Source organism: Hypanus sabinus, chromosome 18 (assembly GCF_030144855.1).
Source record: "Hypanus sabinus isolate sHypSab1 chromosome 18, sHypSab1.hap1, whole genome shotgun sequence".
Taxonomy (NCBI): Eukaryota; Metazoa; Chordata; class Chondrichthyes; order Myliobatiformes; family Dasyatidae; genus Hypanus; species Hypanus sabinus.
In genome coordinates, this window is record NC_082723.1 from 15,541,907 (window position 1) to 15,558,781 (window position 16,875).

Sequence of the window (16,875 nt, forward strand, 5' to 3'; positions counted from 1 at the left end):
TCTAAAGTGACTTAAGCTGTGATAATGCTGGCTAGATACATTTGATGTGTACAACTCAGTTTATGTGATATCATGAGATTTTATTTCTGTCACACTTTGAAAGTGCACAATGTCCAGCATTCTTTGTCGAGAGTATCACTGCAGTATGCTTTTTGAGAACGTATTCCAATGATAACACTGGACAAATCCAGAGTGTGGAATTAAGAGACCCAAGTCTGGAGCCACCCATTAATCAAAAGGCAGGTAAGCATGTCTGGATCTATCAAGAGGTGAGAAGTCCTGGGTCAGCAGGAGTAGGAATATTTTTGCCAAGGCTAAAAAATTTGCCTGTAAACAGTCAGTTATACCTCCTCTGTGATTTTCCCAATCCAACAACTTGCTAACACATTTCTGAAAAAAAATTCTTACCATTGCTTCTTTATCAATAAATCGATGAATATCATCAACTGGTAAATAAGCAATCTTTTCTAAAGTCTTCATGCAGTCCTTAAGTGTTGCTGTTATCTGAATCACACATATGGATTTATATTATTAACAGTTTGTATTTGAGGATAGGCAATATCAATCCATTTTTGGTTTTCCTGAGATCTCTACAAACATAAAACTTATTCAATTCAATTCCATGCATTACCAAGAAAAGGCAGAGAGTGTTGATAATAGTAAAGGATAAGGGGTCTGAGAACACTTCAGCTGGCATTCCCCAGACAACGTGGGAAGATGCCTAGATACTCCTGTCAACAGTATGAGGACAAATCCGCCTTGTCTGATTATCACAACAGTCTACTCTCAATCATCAGCAAAATGATGGAAGGCAATGTTTACAGTGTAGTAACTTATCAATAGTTGGATCACTGATGCACAGTTTGGATTTACCAGAGCTACTTAACTCCAGATTCCATTACAGTTTTGGTTCAGACAGTGGAATCCCTAAAGAGAGAAGATCTGCCCTGAAACATTTGATTGGAGGATCAGGAAGACTCAGTAATACATAAATAAAAGGGAATGGAGAACATGGTTTCAGGAGTTCCTTGAGAAGGTGGCCTGAGCTTAAAAATCCTAAGCTGCCGCAGAAATTATCTTTCCTCAATTATAGTATCAGAAGTGGGTATATTCATTCAAGATCATAATTAATTCAATTTCATTCTGAACTATCCAAATGTTGTTGAATTCTGTGCCTGCATGTATCAAGACCTGGATAATGCTAAAGAATGGGCTAGTAAATTATAAGCAACATTTGTGGTATATAAGTGTCAGGAAATGTTCATTGTCAATGAGAGCTTAACAAAAAGTCTCCATCCTAAAACAGCAAAACTGTTTTCATTTCATACATGCTGCCTGAGCTATTAAATGTTTCCAGCATTTTTCTTTTTATTACAAATTCCCAGCATTTCAATTACTTACCCGTTTTACTCTTTCTTTTTCATATTCCTTGAAGGTTTTATCAAGTTCTCTGATCTGCTCCCTCCTCAGGCGAGAATGTTTCCTAATGCTCTCCCATAAATCATTTAGACTCTACAAAGAAGTAAAGTTTGTCAAACAAAGGTAAATAGGGCCTCTATATTAAACATTGTGTTAAAAGGATATAATCCACAATGCTTAAAAAGTCGAGTATTTTAACAATGCAGCAGTTAAATCAGTGAATGACTGACAAATATACTTTAAAAGGATGATGCCTACCATTCCAAAGCTACTTGATCATAGTCCAAGTAAAGAATTAGTTCAACAGATGAGTTCATGAGAATGGAGCGAGGGGTGGTGGGGGGGGGGGGTGGTTGCATAGGGATAGGCAGAAACCATTCAGGTTTCAACTCCTGATCTGTATTTATTTATGTTTTTATATGGGATATGAGTGTTTGAATACCCAAGTCTATCGACTCTGAACAAAGTGGTGGTGAGCTACCTTCTTCAACTACTTAAGTCTCTATGGTATAAGTACTCCCACAGAGTGTTCCACAACAGCACCTTCAAGATAGGTGAAGAAAGAAAGAGATATATTGCTTAGTATACAGAAAGCGTTGGAAGTACATCCAAAAATGAAAGTTCAAGTTAAAGTTTAATTGTCATTCAACATACACATGTATGCAGTCAAACAAAACAGCAATATTCTGGGGCCAAGGTACAAAACCCGGTAACAACAGTCAATTTCAACACATAGCACATATAATTATGATAGCAGTTTAGCAGATTACATAATTACTTACTAACTTTTTGCAGCAGCTAACTAATTAGCAACAAGAGAGAAATCCTCAAAGTGGAGCCTCCCAGAGCATCTCAGAGTTTTCCAAAATAAATTAGCACAGTCACAGAAATTTGTGACATGTACAGTGCTTCACTTACTTGATGATAAATACAGGTGGGCTGAAAGAACTAGAGAACACATCTAGAAAATCCTAACAAAAGGATAACTACATCCTGGTAAAATGCATAGATGTCCACCTTTCTGAGGTTAGGGCAACAAGGCAAATTGTGTACAGTGACAGGGATATTACTTATTTTGTAATTTTCCATTGTTTTTACTAATTTAACTTTTTATCTTGCATCCCTCAAAAATTAATTTTAGTTAAGATTTTTGTTTTATAATGCAGGATCAAATTTATGAAAAAAAATTCTGAATTACTTATTTTTGTTATTAATAGCTGTGGGTTATTTTGATAATGACACTGTGGATATGAAGATGGGAGTGGTGCAGGGGGAGTGGGTGGGGTAGAGGTTACCTGTCCTGTCGAAGGGTTTCAGCCTGAAATGTTGACTGTATTTTTTTCCATAGATGCTGCCTGGCCTGCTGCCAACTCCAGCATTTTGTGTGAGTTGCTCGGATTTCCAGCATCAGCTAATTCTCTCTTGCTTGTCGCTACTTCAACTGGTACCCGACATTGGGATGAATTTATCAGCACCAAGAACAGCAACAATGCCATTTGCACTGGTTGTTTGCTGCACTTGTAGACATAAGGACTGAGCAAGAGCAACCTGCACAATTTCCATCGGCTCAAATGGACACTGCTAGCTACACAGTGTTTCCCATGGCTGTTTTAAAGAATTGGTCTCACACTTTACAGGCCATCCCCCATTTCACAGAGGTGAATGTGAATTTTGTCTGAGTTGGTGGATGCACGTAAATTACTCAATATAGCAACCATATCGCCATGGTATTGTAATGAATGACATTAAAAACGCATACAACTGATAAGAATGAAACACTACTAAAAGTGGAAAGAAAGAGCAAACGAGTTCTGCCATTTGTAGGAACAAACATATATATGTACATCAGGCTTTTGAATTGAATAATATTATGGGAGCTTATTCATATGTAGGGGATATTCATAGGTTGGGCATTCTTGATCTGGGGGCAGCCTGTATTAAGAAAGTGTACCAATTTTGTTGAATAAGTGATTTATAACTCTGCATTTGACTACAAAGTAATTTACATAAAATTCAAGTTGTTACATCAATCTATTCCTTGTACAATTGCATTTAACAATAAAGCAAACTATACCTCAAATGTCAAGGTAGGCAAATCACTGTCACCTTCTATCTTTGAGAATAGTTCATGAACATTTTGGTGAGAGTCTTCCATGTACTGCAGTAGTTTTTCTGCAGCTTCAGCAAACTGCTTCTCCATGTCCTAGGAATATCAGAAAATAAAGCTTATTTCTGATAAGCTTTATCAGAAATTCTAGAACAGTATTTCTGTTCTAGAAATACTAATAGAGAAAAACCTGCGTTTTGAGGCAGCGATGAGATATTTGAACTGTACTTAAGAACTCGGAGTGGCAGGGTAACAATGGACAGTATTAATTTTTTTAAATGTAACATCAATGTTTTAATATCTCAAGCTTGACCTAAGAACTTGGGAGATGAGAAGCACCATACTTTGTATTTAGAATTGATCCCTAAGTATGCTGTCAAAGTAATTAAGTGGAAAGTACATTACTGAAGTAAGTTCAGACCACAAAATAAGTCCACAAGTCATACTTCATTGCATCTAGTAATATGATGGAAAATAACACATCTTGTACCATAAGAGAGAGATAAATATAATGTTATCATACCCTACTGATAGTTATCAGTTCTTGGTCCAATTTCATGATTGCCTCCTCATGTTTTTTCTGTTTATTTTCAATCATCTGCTGAATAATGATGGAGCCTTTTTTTGTGGGAACTGTAGATTAAAGGAAAATATCACATTTGCTAACACGTCTTAAGCAGGCACCTAGAAATTCTTATTCACAGCATGTTTTTGAGCAGATTCAATGGAATTTACTCAAAGCTTACCTACAATTCAAGTCACATAGAATGCAAATTTGTTTTAAGTTCTGCTAATGCATAATAGTTCCTGAGCATCAGTGATGTTGTGCAATGTCACTAACACAAGATTTATTTGTGTATACTTGGTCAGCAAAGTGGATAGCCCGCTCTTTTAGAAGACCTACATTTCCCATGACAGGTGAGGCTTGCCTACACTTGACTCAAAATGCGGTATAGTCAGATATATGAGTACTCCCAAAAATAGATCCTCTTTATGATTAATAAAAAAAACCTTGTTTTAGGTCTGCAACTCAGGATCAAAAATCAAGGGATGTGTGTGAATGGGGAGGAGATGTGGGGGTGAGGCAGAGAGACACGTAGTTGTGGAGCAGTGATGCATACATGGTGGGCAGTTGCAGAGGAGGTTCCCAAAATCGAGAGAGAACTTGGGCAACATTGGTGCAAGCTTTCTTTGTGGTTTCAATCTAACAGACACTTACAAACACTCCATTGAGAGCCTACCAAATTTCACTGAACAAAAAACCTAAAAGAGCCTTGTGTTGCTGTTTGGAAAGTTAGCTTTGACAATACATTGGCAACTTGCAATACCCTACCATTATCAAATCACAACGTTCGTGTTTATGTTAGGTCGGTGAATTCAAACTTCAGCAGTGGTTAGGAAGTATTAATCACATTTCTAGAACAGATGGTTAAACGTAAAAAATGAGTCATTGCTGAATGGTGCAGATCGCGCTATTCCAAGATTCTTACAGTATGTATACTGACTGAGTATAATGCCAGCTTGGGTAAAATACTGAGCCATGCAATTTACTTAATTCTGCTACTGATATAAGCCTGGAGAGCCAGTGTGCTGCCTCATTCCTTCAGGGCCATTAAGCTAATGGAAAGAAAAAGAGGTAAGAATCATTTTCTTGGTGATCTCTATTCAGTTGTCCATTTGTGAACATCAGGTGAGAATAAAGTTAAAGCGACCTTAACCACTCCAGAGAGCAGGGTACTGACAACGAATATTTAGGCTCAATTATAAATAAGATCACTGAAAAGTTTCAGAGGAATGACAACCCAGCATAAAGCAGCACCCCAATGGGTGGGAAAGAAGAAAACTTTAGGGGAAAAAGTTCATTAAAAAGCTTTTAACAAACCATGCTTACCAATTACATCAGGAAGACCTTTCACTTCCGTCACTGCATTGTTCAGCTCAACTACCTCTTTAGTTTTTGCGGCTGAAAGGACTGCATCCCTACAACGTCGGAGTGCAACAATAGGAAATATTTCTTAGATTGCTGCTTGGATGTTTAATCATATCAATTAATAACAACATACATGTACATAATGTTTCCCATAACCTTATGATGTCTCAAAGTGGGATACAGTCATTTGAATGCTTTAGAAATGTTGGAAATGTTTATTTAATGTTGGAAAAGCCAGAATCTATTTAACACAACAGAGCCCAAAAGCAGAGAAATAAATGGCCAAGTAATTAATGTCACTGATATAGGTAGAAGTATAAGCAAAGACTATGACACCAAGGGAACACAAATGACCTTTAAATAGTGCCTTGGAATCCTAAAGACATAGCCAATTCAGAAATTATGATCCAGTTTAACATATCATCTCATAGCAATACACTTCTGATATTTTAGGATTCCTTCAACACTGAACTAAAGTGACGATCTGTTCAAGTCTCTGAAATTTGGATTGTACTTAAGACTTTTTAAGAGGGCAAGAGTGTTGCTGTTGATCCAAGATTGAGCCTAGGCAATTTTAACCCAATAAATACATGCATTAACTAATGCATGCTGTAAATAACAACCTAAATAAAGTTATTAGTAATGTAACCATTATCATTGAGAGTATCCCTGTAAAATTGGTTTATTTGGTTTAATAGTCTTATTTTTTAGTCTTTGGGATAGATTCCAAGTTTTTCTAAGAAGCCTCTCCCCCCTCAAAGTGAGAACATTGAAGTCAATACCTAAAACTGTTATAGTTTAAAATTTGCAGATGTTAAATTAAAACCTAAACTGTAAAATCATTTGTTCCCCCACACTCACCACAGAACTTACATTGTTGCCAGTGTTCCTCTATCTAAATTGTTTGGATCCTATGGTAGCTCCAGCAAACTTTACTCTGTGCCCAGAAATTTGTGGGGGCAAAAGTACTGCATATGAGCTCAATGCCTTGAATAGGCAGAGAGAAAATAGTAAGATCTTTGCTTCGGATCCTTGATGGAACTGACCGCATGTACGTTGCCAACTAGTGGGTGGCAGGATCAGATTTAGTTGTGATGCTCCCACAAACTGAGAGTCTGTTGATACAAGCTCACAGATAAAGAATAGCATTTTGAGCCAAGAACTGAAGTGATGCTGCACATGAAACAATACTTCAGGATTATTTTGTGACTGCAGTTGGCATGAGGGGAAGGAAGGAATGGAACTTAAGATTGTGTTTTACCAGAAAACACTGATAAAAATCCATTAAAAATTCAATGTGTGAAATTATTGTATAAGATTAAGATAATCAAATCACATCAGAAATCCAATGATTAAATTTTAGATGGGATTTTTATTACTATGGTATCAGTTGCTATTGAATCTTAGGATCACAATCATAATGAAACTTTAGAACTAACACTAAGGTTGTGGATTCTGAGTCACTTCCTGCTGCGGGCTGTGAGGAGTTTGTACATTCTCCCCGTGAATGAGTGAGTTTCCTCCGGATGCTCTGGTTTCCTCCCACAGTCCAAAGACATGCAAGTGAGTAGGTTAATTGATCACATGGGTCTAATTGGGAGGCATGGGCTCATTGGACTGGAAGGACCTATTATCGTGCTGTCCCACTAAATACAAATAATGACACAGAAAGCATTTAGGCCATCAAGTCTATACCAACCCCTGCAGAGCAATTCATTCAGTCTCATTCCGCACCTCTTTCTGCTCGTTCTAGTGCAGTCGGCCCTCCTTATCCGCGAGGGATTGGTTCTGGGACCCCTCGCAGACACCAAAATTCATGGACGCTCAAGTCCCTTATTCAACCTGTCTCAATCCGGTGGACCTTAGGACCCAGCAGAACCCAAGACCTTACTTAACCTGTCTCAGTGCAGTGGACATTACAGAGATCTGAACCCGCAGTGTTTCTGTTCACAAAAATAAACACGATAACGATTGAAAATAAAGTGGAAATAATAAAGTGATCGGAAAGAGGTGAAACGCCATTAGTCATTGGAAAAGCGTTAACATCGGTCAACAATCGGAACAATGTTAAAGGATAAAGTGAGAAAGGCTGTGCCCCGATGAAAGCTATAATTATTACTAAGTAACGCAGTGGTTAATTATTGGGTTTTGGGTTTTTGATCCTCCACATCAACCCGGCATGGTGGAGAGCACACTCCATAGCGATCTGTCACTGGATCGAACTCAGGAACTTCCTGAGCCCAGCACTGAAACATACATTCTTAAATGTTTTATATGCATAGAAAGGTAAAATATATACTATATACAAATGTAAATGTTTGACTGATGCTAAATAATACTGGATGTACCTGTTCCGACTTACTTAGTAAGAGAACTTCCGATTTTTTTCGATCCTGATCCACGATAACCCACGCACATCCTCCCATATACTTTAAATCATCTCTAGATTACTCATAATACCTAATACAATGTAAATGCTATGTAAATTAGTTGTTATACTGCATTGTTTAGGGAGTAATGACAAGAAAAAAGTCCGTACATGCTCAAACAGCAAGTGCTGGAAGAGCACTTCTGGGTTTTCGTGATTCGCGGTTGGTTGAATTCGCGGATGCAGAATTCGTGGATAAGAAGGACTGACTGTAAATAATATTCTCATGCATTGGAATGGCACAGTAGCATAGTGGTTAACACTGTGCTTTACGGTAGAGGTGACCTGGGTTCAATTCCCACCGCTGACTATGAGGAGTTTGTATGTTCACCCCGTGACTGTGTGGGTTTCCTTCACGTGCTCTGGTTTTCTCTCCTACTGCTTGGTAGGTTAATTGCTCATTGTAAATTGTCCCACTATTAGGTCAGGATTAAATCAGGGGTTTGCTGAGCAGCACAGCTCAAAGGGCCAGAAGGGTCTACTCTGCGCTGTATTTCAATAAATAAAAAACAGTCAATTTTAGAAAGCCCCAATAATCCCTCCATCCACATTCATTTTGGCACTGTGTTACAATGATCAGAACCTTCACACAAAAAAACACTTTTCTTATATCCACCTCTGATATCTGAGCTTCACTTTAAATGTTTTTCTTATGGCCCTTGATCCATCTGCCAACAGGAAGGGTCTTGTACTATGGCCTAAATAGGTCATACCGGTTAAATTACAAGCAGAGTCTTTCAAAGTGAATGCAGCTTTGAAAATATCACATTGAAATTGAGTTTCTGCATTACCTGCGTAACACTGGATTTTCAGTGTACCCATCATTCATTAACCCCTCCATCCAGGAACGTTGACGTTGTGAGAGGATATGCCCTGTTGGTGTATCCAAATTCTGAATGATGGGAATTCTCCCATTGCCAAAGTATATATCAGGGCACAAGGATTTTCTTCTAGTTTCACCCAGAGAACGGACGAGCTGAACCTTTACAGACATGTACAATTTAAAAAAAATTAAAGTGTACCTTTTTGAAATGAAGATCATACAACAACAAAGTAATATTTTTCAAATTAATGAGATTCATTATATCTTTACTAGCTTCATAATGTGTGATGTTACTCTATACACTACTTCAGAACGCCATTATGCCAGGCTTCTAATTCCCACTGCAAAGGTTTAGCATCCTCAATGTGATTTAACCCTGAATTAATGTTAGACATTTTATTTACATTGCAGGAACAGGCCAATCAATGCAATATGTGGAGGTCTTATACACAATATACGTAAGCCTCTTCTCTCCATTATAATCACATCAACAAATCCCTCCCAATATTTTCTTTTATCTAGCAACACCTTAAACAGATTATTTCTCTATCACTCTCTTATTTTCTCTCTCTCTCCCCCTCTCCCCAACCACCCCCCATCCCTTTTCCTCTCTTTTTTCTTTACCTCCACCTCTCTCTCTTACTTTTAGCACAATACAGCTTTCAGAGAAGTGTGAATTAATTTAATTAGCCTGACTAAAATTATCTTAATTATTCCTTAACTTTATTTCTAAGAGCTGTAAGCTGCTGCTTTGTGTGGTGATTAATCTCCTAATAATGCCTCTTAGATATACAAATTTCACAAATTACTGGAAAAAATGATTTTTTCCCTTCAATTTTCTGATTTGCATTGTAAAAAGCTGATTTATATGTACTTACTCGTATTTCTTTAATCATAATGATTATTAACAATTCTCCATAACCATCTGAACAGTGAATTATTGTGATTAATGAATGTATCTTACTTTGTCAATAACAGTTATATTTTCTGAGTTTGTTACTAACAGTAGTGTCTATTCTATTAAAATGGTAACATCTCAGTCTACAGTTCCTATCAAAGTTATTCATCACCCTGGAAATTTTCATATTTTATTGTTTTACAACATTAAATTGGTGGATTAAATTTGACTTTTTTGACATTGATTGGCAGAAAAAGAGACTTTCATGCTTTTCTGTTTGGCCAAGATGGCATGCAGAGGGTGAGAAACATTGTCCGGAATTGCTGGGATTTTCCGTAGGATGCTTTGTTCTACCACAGCCTCCAGTGTGTCCAGTTTGACTCCGATAACAGAGCCAGCCTTTCCAATCAGTTTATTGAGCCTGCTGGCATCACCTGTGTTGGTGTCATTGCCCCAACACACCAGCACATAAAAGTTTCTACCTGTGCCAACACATTAGTGGAACACGTGAAGGGGAGGCCTGCATACTCCAAAGGCAGTCTCCTCAGGAAGTAGAGGTGACTCTGGCCCTTCTTGTACACAGCTTCTGTGTTGGTGCTCCACTCAAGTCTATCATCCAAGTGCACTCCCAAGTACTTGTAGGTCCTCATCACATCCATGTCCTCATCAACAATGTAGCATTTACATCCATTGTGACGAAGAGTTTTGAGAGGCTCGTGATGAAAGATATCAACTCTTGCCTGAGAAGAAACTTGCATCCACTCCAATTTGACTACCATCACAACACTGCAGATCAACTGCAGATGCCATTACATTGTCTTTTCACTCAATCTTGAAACAGTTGGACAGTGAAGATGCATATATCAGGATGTTCTTTATTGACAACAGCTTGGCATTCAATACTGTCACCCCCTCAAAACTAATTATTAAGCTTCAAGTCCTAGGCCACAATACCTCCTTGTGCAACTGGATCCTTGATTTCCTCACCTGCAGACCCCAGTCAGTTTGGATTGACAACAACATCTCCTCTACAATCTCCATAAGGAGGTCCACAAGGTGCACTACAAGGCTGTGTGCTTAGCGTTATGCTCTACTAGCTTTGTACTTATGACTGTGAGGCTAAGCACAGTTCCACAGTTCCACAGTTCTAACCAGTTGATCAGCACAGGTCTTTAGTACTCAGTCAGTACCCCGTCTGGGCCGAATGCTTTCCGTGGGTTCACTCTCCTGAAGATGCTCTCACGTCGGCCTCAGAGACTGAAATCACAGAGTCATTGGAGGCTGTGGGAGTTTGTGAAAGTCCTTCCATGCATATCTGGGAATGAAGCTTTGCTGTCACCTATTTCACTTTGTCGGTAGTTATAGCGTTGAAGCCCTGCCATAGGTGTTGAGCACTCTTCAATGACGTAAGTTTGCTCTGGAATTGTTACTTTAAATGTGAGATGGCTTTCTGGAGATTGAACCTGGGTTTCTTGTATTTAATTTGGTTGCCGTACCTAAATACTACTGATCTAGCCCTCAGCAGTTTGCTGATCTCATGGTTCATCTTGGCTTCTGGTAAGGGTAGACTCTAAGTGATGTTGTAGGGAGACACTTACCTACAACTGCTTTTATAAAGTCTGTTTTACAGCCATGATGTATTTGTTCAGATCCTCTGACGAGTCTTTGAATGCAACCCCATTTACCGATACAAAGCAATCTTGTAGCCACTCCTCAGCCTCCCATAATTACCTCTTTGTTGTCTTATCTCTGGAGCCTTGGTCTTTAGCCTCGTCTGCCTGCATGCATGCAGGCTAAGTGATCAAATTTCCCAAATGCAGTTTAGGCATGGAATAATAGGCATTCCTAATGGTAGTTTAACAGTGGTTGATTGTGTTGGGCCCCCTGGTGCTGCATGTGATATGTTGATGATAATTGAGCAGAGTTTACTTTAAACAAGCCTGATTGAAATCCCCGTTAGGTACCTAATAAAGTGATCACCGAATGTATGTCACAATACTCACTCTGAGCCCAACAGCTACCCACTCCACAACTCAAAGTGAAATCTGTTCAGTAATACAAAATCATTTTTAGAACTTTCCAAACATAAAAAATAAACTTCAGCAGATATATGTGGGCAGATTTTTAACCCTACTCACTTACAAAGCAGATCAGGCAGTTAATTGAAATAGCATTCATTTCCTTCCTGCTGCACCCAAGTAGATGATTATTTTAAGTTACGGTTATTCTACAGTATTAGATTATTTAGAATTTAAGGTTTGGTGGCATAATTTGGGCCACCAACGTGATATGTTCCTGCTGATCAATGTAGTAACAATCCGTTCTGGGACAAGCACTGATAAAGCTTTTTTTAGCGTGTAGCACCAGACAGTCAGCCATTCTTGTCTGGGATTGATCGGGTTTGGTCTCCTTTTGGATTAACCGGGTCACATTCCTGACTCCACACTTTTTTTTAAACGAGGCCGAGTGGCTAGCTCGACACTCAACCCGGCAAGGATGGAAAGCAAGTTTGGGGGTGGCCCGACTTGTATTCGAACTCGGGAGCCTTCGCTCCAGAGCCATGGCACCACCAACCAGCCAGCTGATAAAGTCATCTAGAGGGATAATATCCTGTACAGGATCACTGTTATAATCTTTTTAGAGTTTTTGTTTTGGGCCAGTAAAACCATGATGAAATTTGTATCTCCCCTCCCCAGAGCTTGCATCCCCTTCCCTTCATTCCAGTTACCAATCGATAGCTCACTCTTTATCTTAATGGCAGGGACCATATCCAGAGTCACTCTCGTGCCTTATGAAATTACCTCTTCTTTGAGGTGGCACTAAAGCTCTGGACTCTGGACAGAGGCTTTAAATGAATGCAATCATGTACCACCCACTATGCCATAGCAAATATGTTCACAAATGGAGCTAACAACTAGGCTATTATGATGCACAAAAGCTTTTACAGCATTAAAATGTACAGTACTTTTATGTGATTAAATTAGGAAGCAATTATGAATCTACCTCTGCATCAAAAATTTGTCTATAGACCTTTCCACTGGGTACCACATGAACATCATCCATTCTGCAAAGGATCGACCTTTAGTCACCCAAAATGAATCAGCGCCAGGAAAGGAAGTAGCATGTTTCTAAATGAAACAGAAAGATTATTTGAGTAAAAAGCAACTTCAAAAACATTAGCATGCAACGTGGTATTGCAGTGTTTTGTATTATTTTATATCTACTATTGTTCCTCAAAATATGACAAAATGAGAAAATAAGTTGAAATTCTGAAACCCTATTTATTCCATTAACTGTGAGAGAAACACAGAGAGATACAGTACTGTGTGAAATTCTTAGGCACATTATTTTGGCACAGTACTGTAGAGCACAGAAACTGGCCCTTTGGCCCATCAAGTCTGTACTAACCATCAATTACCTATTTACACTAATCCCCCAGTTCCAGAGAAATAATGAGACCATAACAGTCTTATACTGTTATTATACTGCAGCTGCTCTGTGTCTTCTAAGTTGCACGTTTTCTTTAGGGCAATAATGAAATACAATTTCAGTAGTCCGGGCTTCATCTTGTTCTGATTAGCAAACTATTAGCCTTTGCCCCTTTTATTCTTCATAAACGACCAATTCAAGAAAGCGGGACTGCAATGCCCTTAATCACCACTTCAGTTAGGTCTGAGTTCACACCAGGCTCTCGGCAAAACACAGCAATTAACTCGTGTCTCAAGAACAGCAGCTGCCAATGCAGATAAAACTGGCAATAGTAACAATTTTCATAAATTAACATTTAAATTACTTTTCAATAGACATTTTATAAGCAATGAACACAAAGGGCAGTTGTGGAGAGCATTCTAACCAGGTATATCACCGTCTGATATTGCGGGCGGGGCTATTACACTATTTGAAATTAACTATTTTACATACATACGCATATTTATGTATATAATTATAAGGAGAGCCATTTCTACCATCACAGATGCAGCAGAGAAGGCGTCAAGATGGCTCTAGTTAAAAAGGGCAGATCCGTGCTTGGGCACAGGCCTGGGTCGGGTCGAGGGTGTATGATGTTGAAAGACCCGAAACAACTGACAACCCCAGGTAACATCAGTGATGATGTGCCCTAGCTTAGCATCATGCAGATGTTTCTGTAAGAACTGCAATTGATACTTATTTATGCTTTTTTCTTTTCTATATTATAATGTATTGCATTGCGCTGCTGCTGTTAAGTTAACAAATTTCACGACACATGCCGGTGATAATAAACCTGATTCTGATTCTTGTTTTGATCCTCAACCCACTCCCATCATTGGAAATAACTTCTTATCAAACCATCCCCCTTTCAATAGCTATGTCAACTCGACCATTACACGAAATTTAATGAAAGTTAAGAGGAAAAAAAAACTTCTCAACTATTACCTTTGTGAAGGTACCGAGCTAAGTCCTACAGTTCGCTGTTACATGATTTGGATGGGTTGAAGCGAAACCCTTACGGAGGCTGCAGGGTTGCCCCGGCAACGGCGCACAACAAAAATCCAAGATGGCATTCTATCGCGAGATTTTTCCCGCACTGAAGCATCGCGATAAGATTGTCGCTGCGCGTGGGTGAAGATGGCGGCTTCGGTGACTGGGCTGCTGAGGGAGATTGCTGAGCTGGAGGAGCCCCTGGCCGAGCTGAACAGTTTAAAGGCGGCCGTGAATTCTGTGCCGTTGAACACGCTGCAGGAATTGGCGACGGGTTTGCGCTTTGGGGTGCTGTTCAACTTGCTGGACTGCAATGACAGGTGGGGCGAGTTGTAGCTCTTGGGGTGGAATAAATTGTTGAAACCCCGGAAAAAGTCCATTAACAGTGACCCTGTGTAAGACAGTGAGGCTGACCGTATTTCTGCACATTGCTTGTCTTACCACCGGACGGGAGATACAGAAGCCTGAAGTCCCACACTGCTAACTTGAAGAACAGCTACTTCCCTTCAGTTATTCGGTCCTTGAGCCATTCTGTACGACCCTAATCATTACCTTAGTATAGTGACACTAAGGCCACTTTGCACAATGGGTTATGTTTTCTGTTCTCGTTTTCTTTCTGTATAATTTTAATTTGTTTTTTCTTGTCAGTGTTGTGCATCTAATGCTATGCGTCTGTGGTGCTGTTACAAGTAAGTTTTGTAAGTTGCACCTGTGAATACATTTGTGCATGTGACAATGTACTTCACTTTGAAGTGTTTGTTATTACTTGGTGTAGGACTATTTCTCTTATTTTGGAGTTTTTTTCCTCTGCTTTTATTATTGAAAGTGACATGAGGACTTTGGGCCTTGACTTAGTTAATGGGGTGGACTTGGTGATTGTCTTCATTACAACAGAAAAAGTATTGGATGCCTTAAAATGTATAAAGGTAGATAAATCTCCAGGGCCTGAATAGATACATCCAGAAACACTGGGAAGGAAAAGAAAAAAAATGCAGTAGTCCTGGCTGAGATATATACATCATTGTTGTTGAAGTGCCAGAAGACTGGAGGGTGGCTAATGTTGTGCATTTATTTAGGAAGGGCTTCAGAAAAAAATCTGGGGACTGTAGACCAGTAAGCCTAACAATTGTAACAGGTAACTTACTAGAGGAGATTCTGAGGGATAAGAAATACAAGCATTTGGAAACACAGGTCAGTTAGGGATACTCACTGTAAAGATCATGTCTTACAAATTTTTGTGGAAGTAACCAAGAAGATTGATGAGGATAGGGTTGTAGACATGGCCAATATGGACTATAGTAAGGCTTTTGAAAAGGTTCTACGTTGGAGGCTGCTCTGGAAAGTTTGATCACACAGGATTCGGGGAAATGTGCCTAATTGGATACAAAATTAGCTTGATGGTAGGAAGCAGAGGGAAATGGTGGAAGCTCGTTTTTCAGACTGGAGACTGGTGACGTGGTGTTCCCCAGGGCTTGGTGCTTAGCCCATTGTCATTTGTCATCAATGATTTAGGTGAGGATGTACACGGTATGGGTAGTAGGTTTGCAGATGGCACTAAAATGGTGCCATTGACAGTAAAGGTGATTATAGGGATTTCCAGGGGGATCTTCAGCTGGGTAAGTGGGCCAAGGAATGGCAAATGATGATTAATTCAGGAAACTGAGTGGAAGACAAATGAGGGTGGGACTTTCCCAGTGAATGGCAGGATCCTTGGAGTGTTATAGAAGAGAGGAGTATAAGCAAAGTGGAGCAATTGTCTGGTATGGAGGTGCCAATACACAAGATTGGAAAAAGCAGCAGAGGGTTGTGAACTCAATCAGATCTATTATGGGCACTAGAGTCCCTACCATTGAGGGCAATTGTGTCTGCTCTGCCATTCCTTTATGGCTGATTCATTATGCCTCGCAACTCAATTCTCCTGACTTCTCCTTATAATCTTTGACACCCTTACTAATTAAGAACCTACCAACCTCCGCTTTAAATATACCCAATAACATGGTCTCCACAACCATCTATGGCAATGGATTCCACAGATTCACTGCCCTCTGGCTGAACAGATTCCTCCTCATCTGTTCTAAAGAGACATCCTTTTATTCTGAGACTGTGGCCTCTTGTCCTAGACTCCACCTCCACTCCCCCCGCCCCCCATCCTCTCTAAGTCCACACTAGGCCTCTCAATATTCATTAGTTTTCAAAGAGATTCTCCACTCCCCGCCAATCTTCTAAACCCCAGCAAGTATTTTTTTTAATTTAGAGATACAGATCTCTAAATTAAAAAAAACATTTGCACCTCTGATTTCTGAATTTTCCCCTTTGTTCAGAAAATAGTCCATGCCTTATTTCTTCTACCATAGAACATGACTACACACTTCCCTACACTATATTCCATCTGCCACATTTTTGCCCATTTTCCCAATCTAAGTCCTTCTGCAGACTCTTCACTCCCTCAACCCTACCTGCTCCTCCTCATATCCTTGCATCATCTGCAAACCTGGCCACAAAGTCATCAATTTTTCATTCAAATTATTGACATAATGTGAAAAGAAACAGTCCCAATACTGATATTTGTAGAACAACACTAGTCATAGACAACACCTTTGTTCCCAATCTTTGCCTCCTGCCAGTCAGCCAATCTTCTGTCCATGTTAGCATCTTTCTCGTAATGCCATGGGCTCTTGTTAAGCAGCCTTGCGTGTGGCACATTTGTCAAAGGCCTTCTGAAAACCCAAGTAAACACCATCCACTGACTTTCTATCATGCCTTTTATTTCCTTAAAAAGTTCTAACATTAATGATATTAAGAAAACTTTTCT

The 16,875-nt window shown here is 39.4% G+C and overlaps 2 protein-coding genes across 3 annotated transcripts in view; one reads left to right on the forward strand and one right to left on the reverse strand.

Moving 5' to 3' along the window:
- ccdc180 (coiled-coil domain containing 180) overlaps positions 1–14,121 on the reverse strand; it is a 75,134-nt gene extending 61,013 nt beyond the window's left edge. For both annotated transcript variants that reach the window (XM_059993710.1, XM_059993709.1), the window contains exons 1-8: positions 14,019–14,121; positions 12,609–12,733; positions 8,676–8,866; positions 5,418–5,506; positions 4,050–4,159; positions 3,494–3,622; positions 1,402–1,512; positions 409–504 (exon numbers count right to left, since the gene is read on the reverse strand). In XM_059993710.1, coding sequence (XP_059849693.1) covers positions 409–504; positions 1,402–1,512; positions 3,494–3,622; positions 4,050–4,159; positions 5,418–5,506; positions 8,676–8,866; positions 12,609–12,668 — 786 coding nt within the window. In that variant the 5' untranslated portion in view covers positions 12,669–12,733; positions 14,019–14,121. The remainder of the gene's footprint in view (positions 1–408; positions 505–1,401; positions 1,513–3,493; positions 3,623–4,049; positions 4,160–5,417; positions 5,507–8,675; positions 8,867–12,608; positions 12,734–14,018) is intronic.
- Positions 14,122–14,198: 77 nt separating this feature from the next.
- Positions 14,199–16,875, forward strand: part of psmd5 (proteasome 26S subunit, non-ATPase 5) — a 29,895-nt gene continuing 27,218 nt past the window's right edge. Inside the window, exon 1 of the mRNA XM_059993711.1 lies at positions 14,199–14,383. Coding sequence (XP_059849694.1) covers positions 14,211–14,383 — 173 coding nt within the window. The 5' untranslated portion in view covers positions 14,199–14,210. The remainder of the gene's footprint in view (positions 14,384–16,875) is intronic.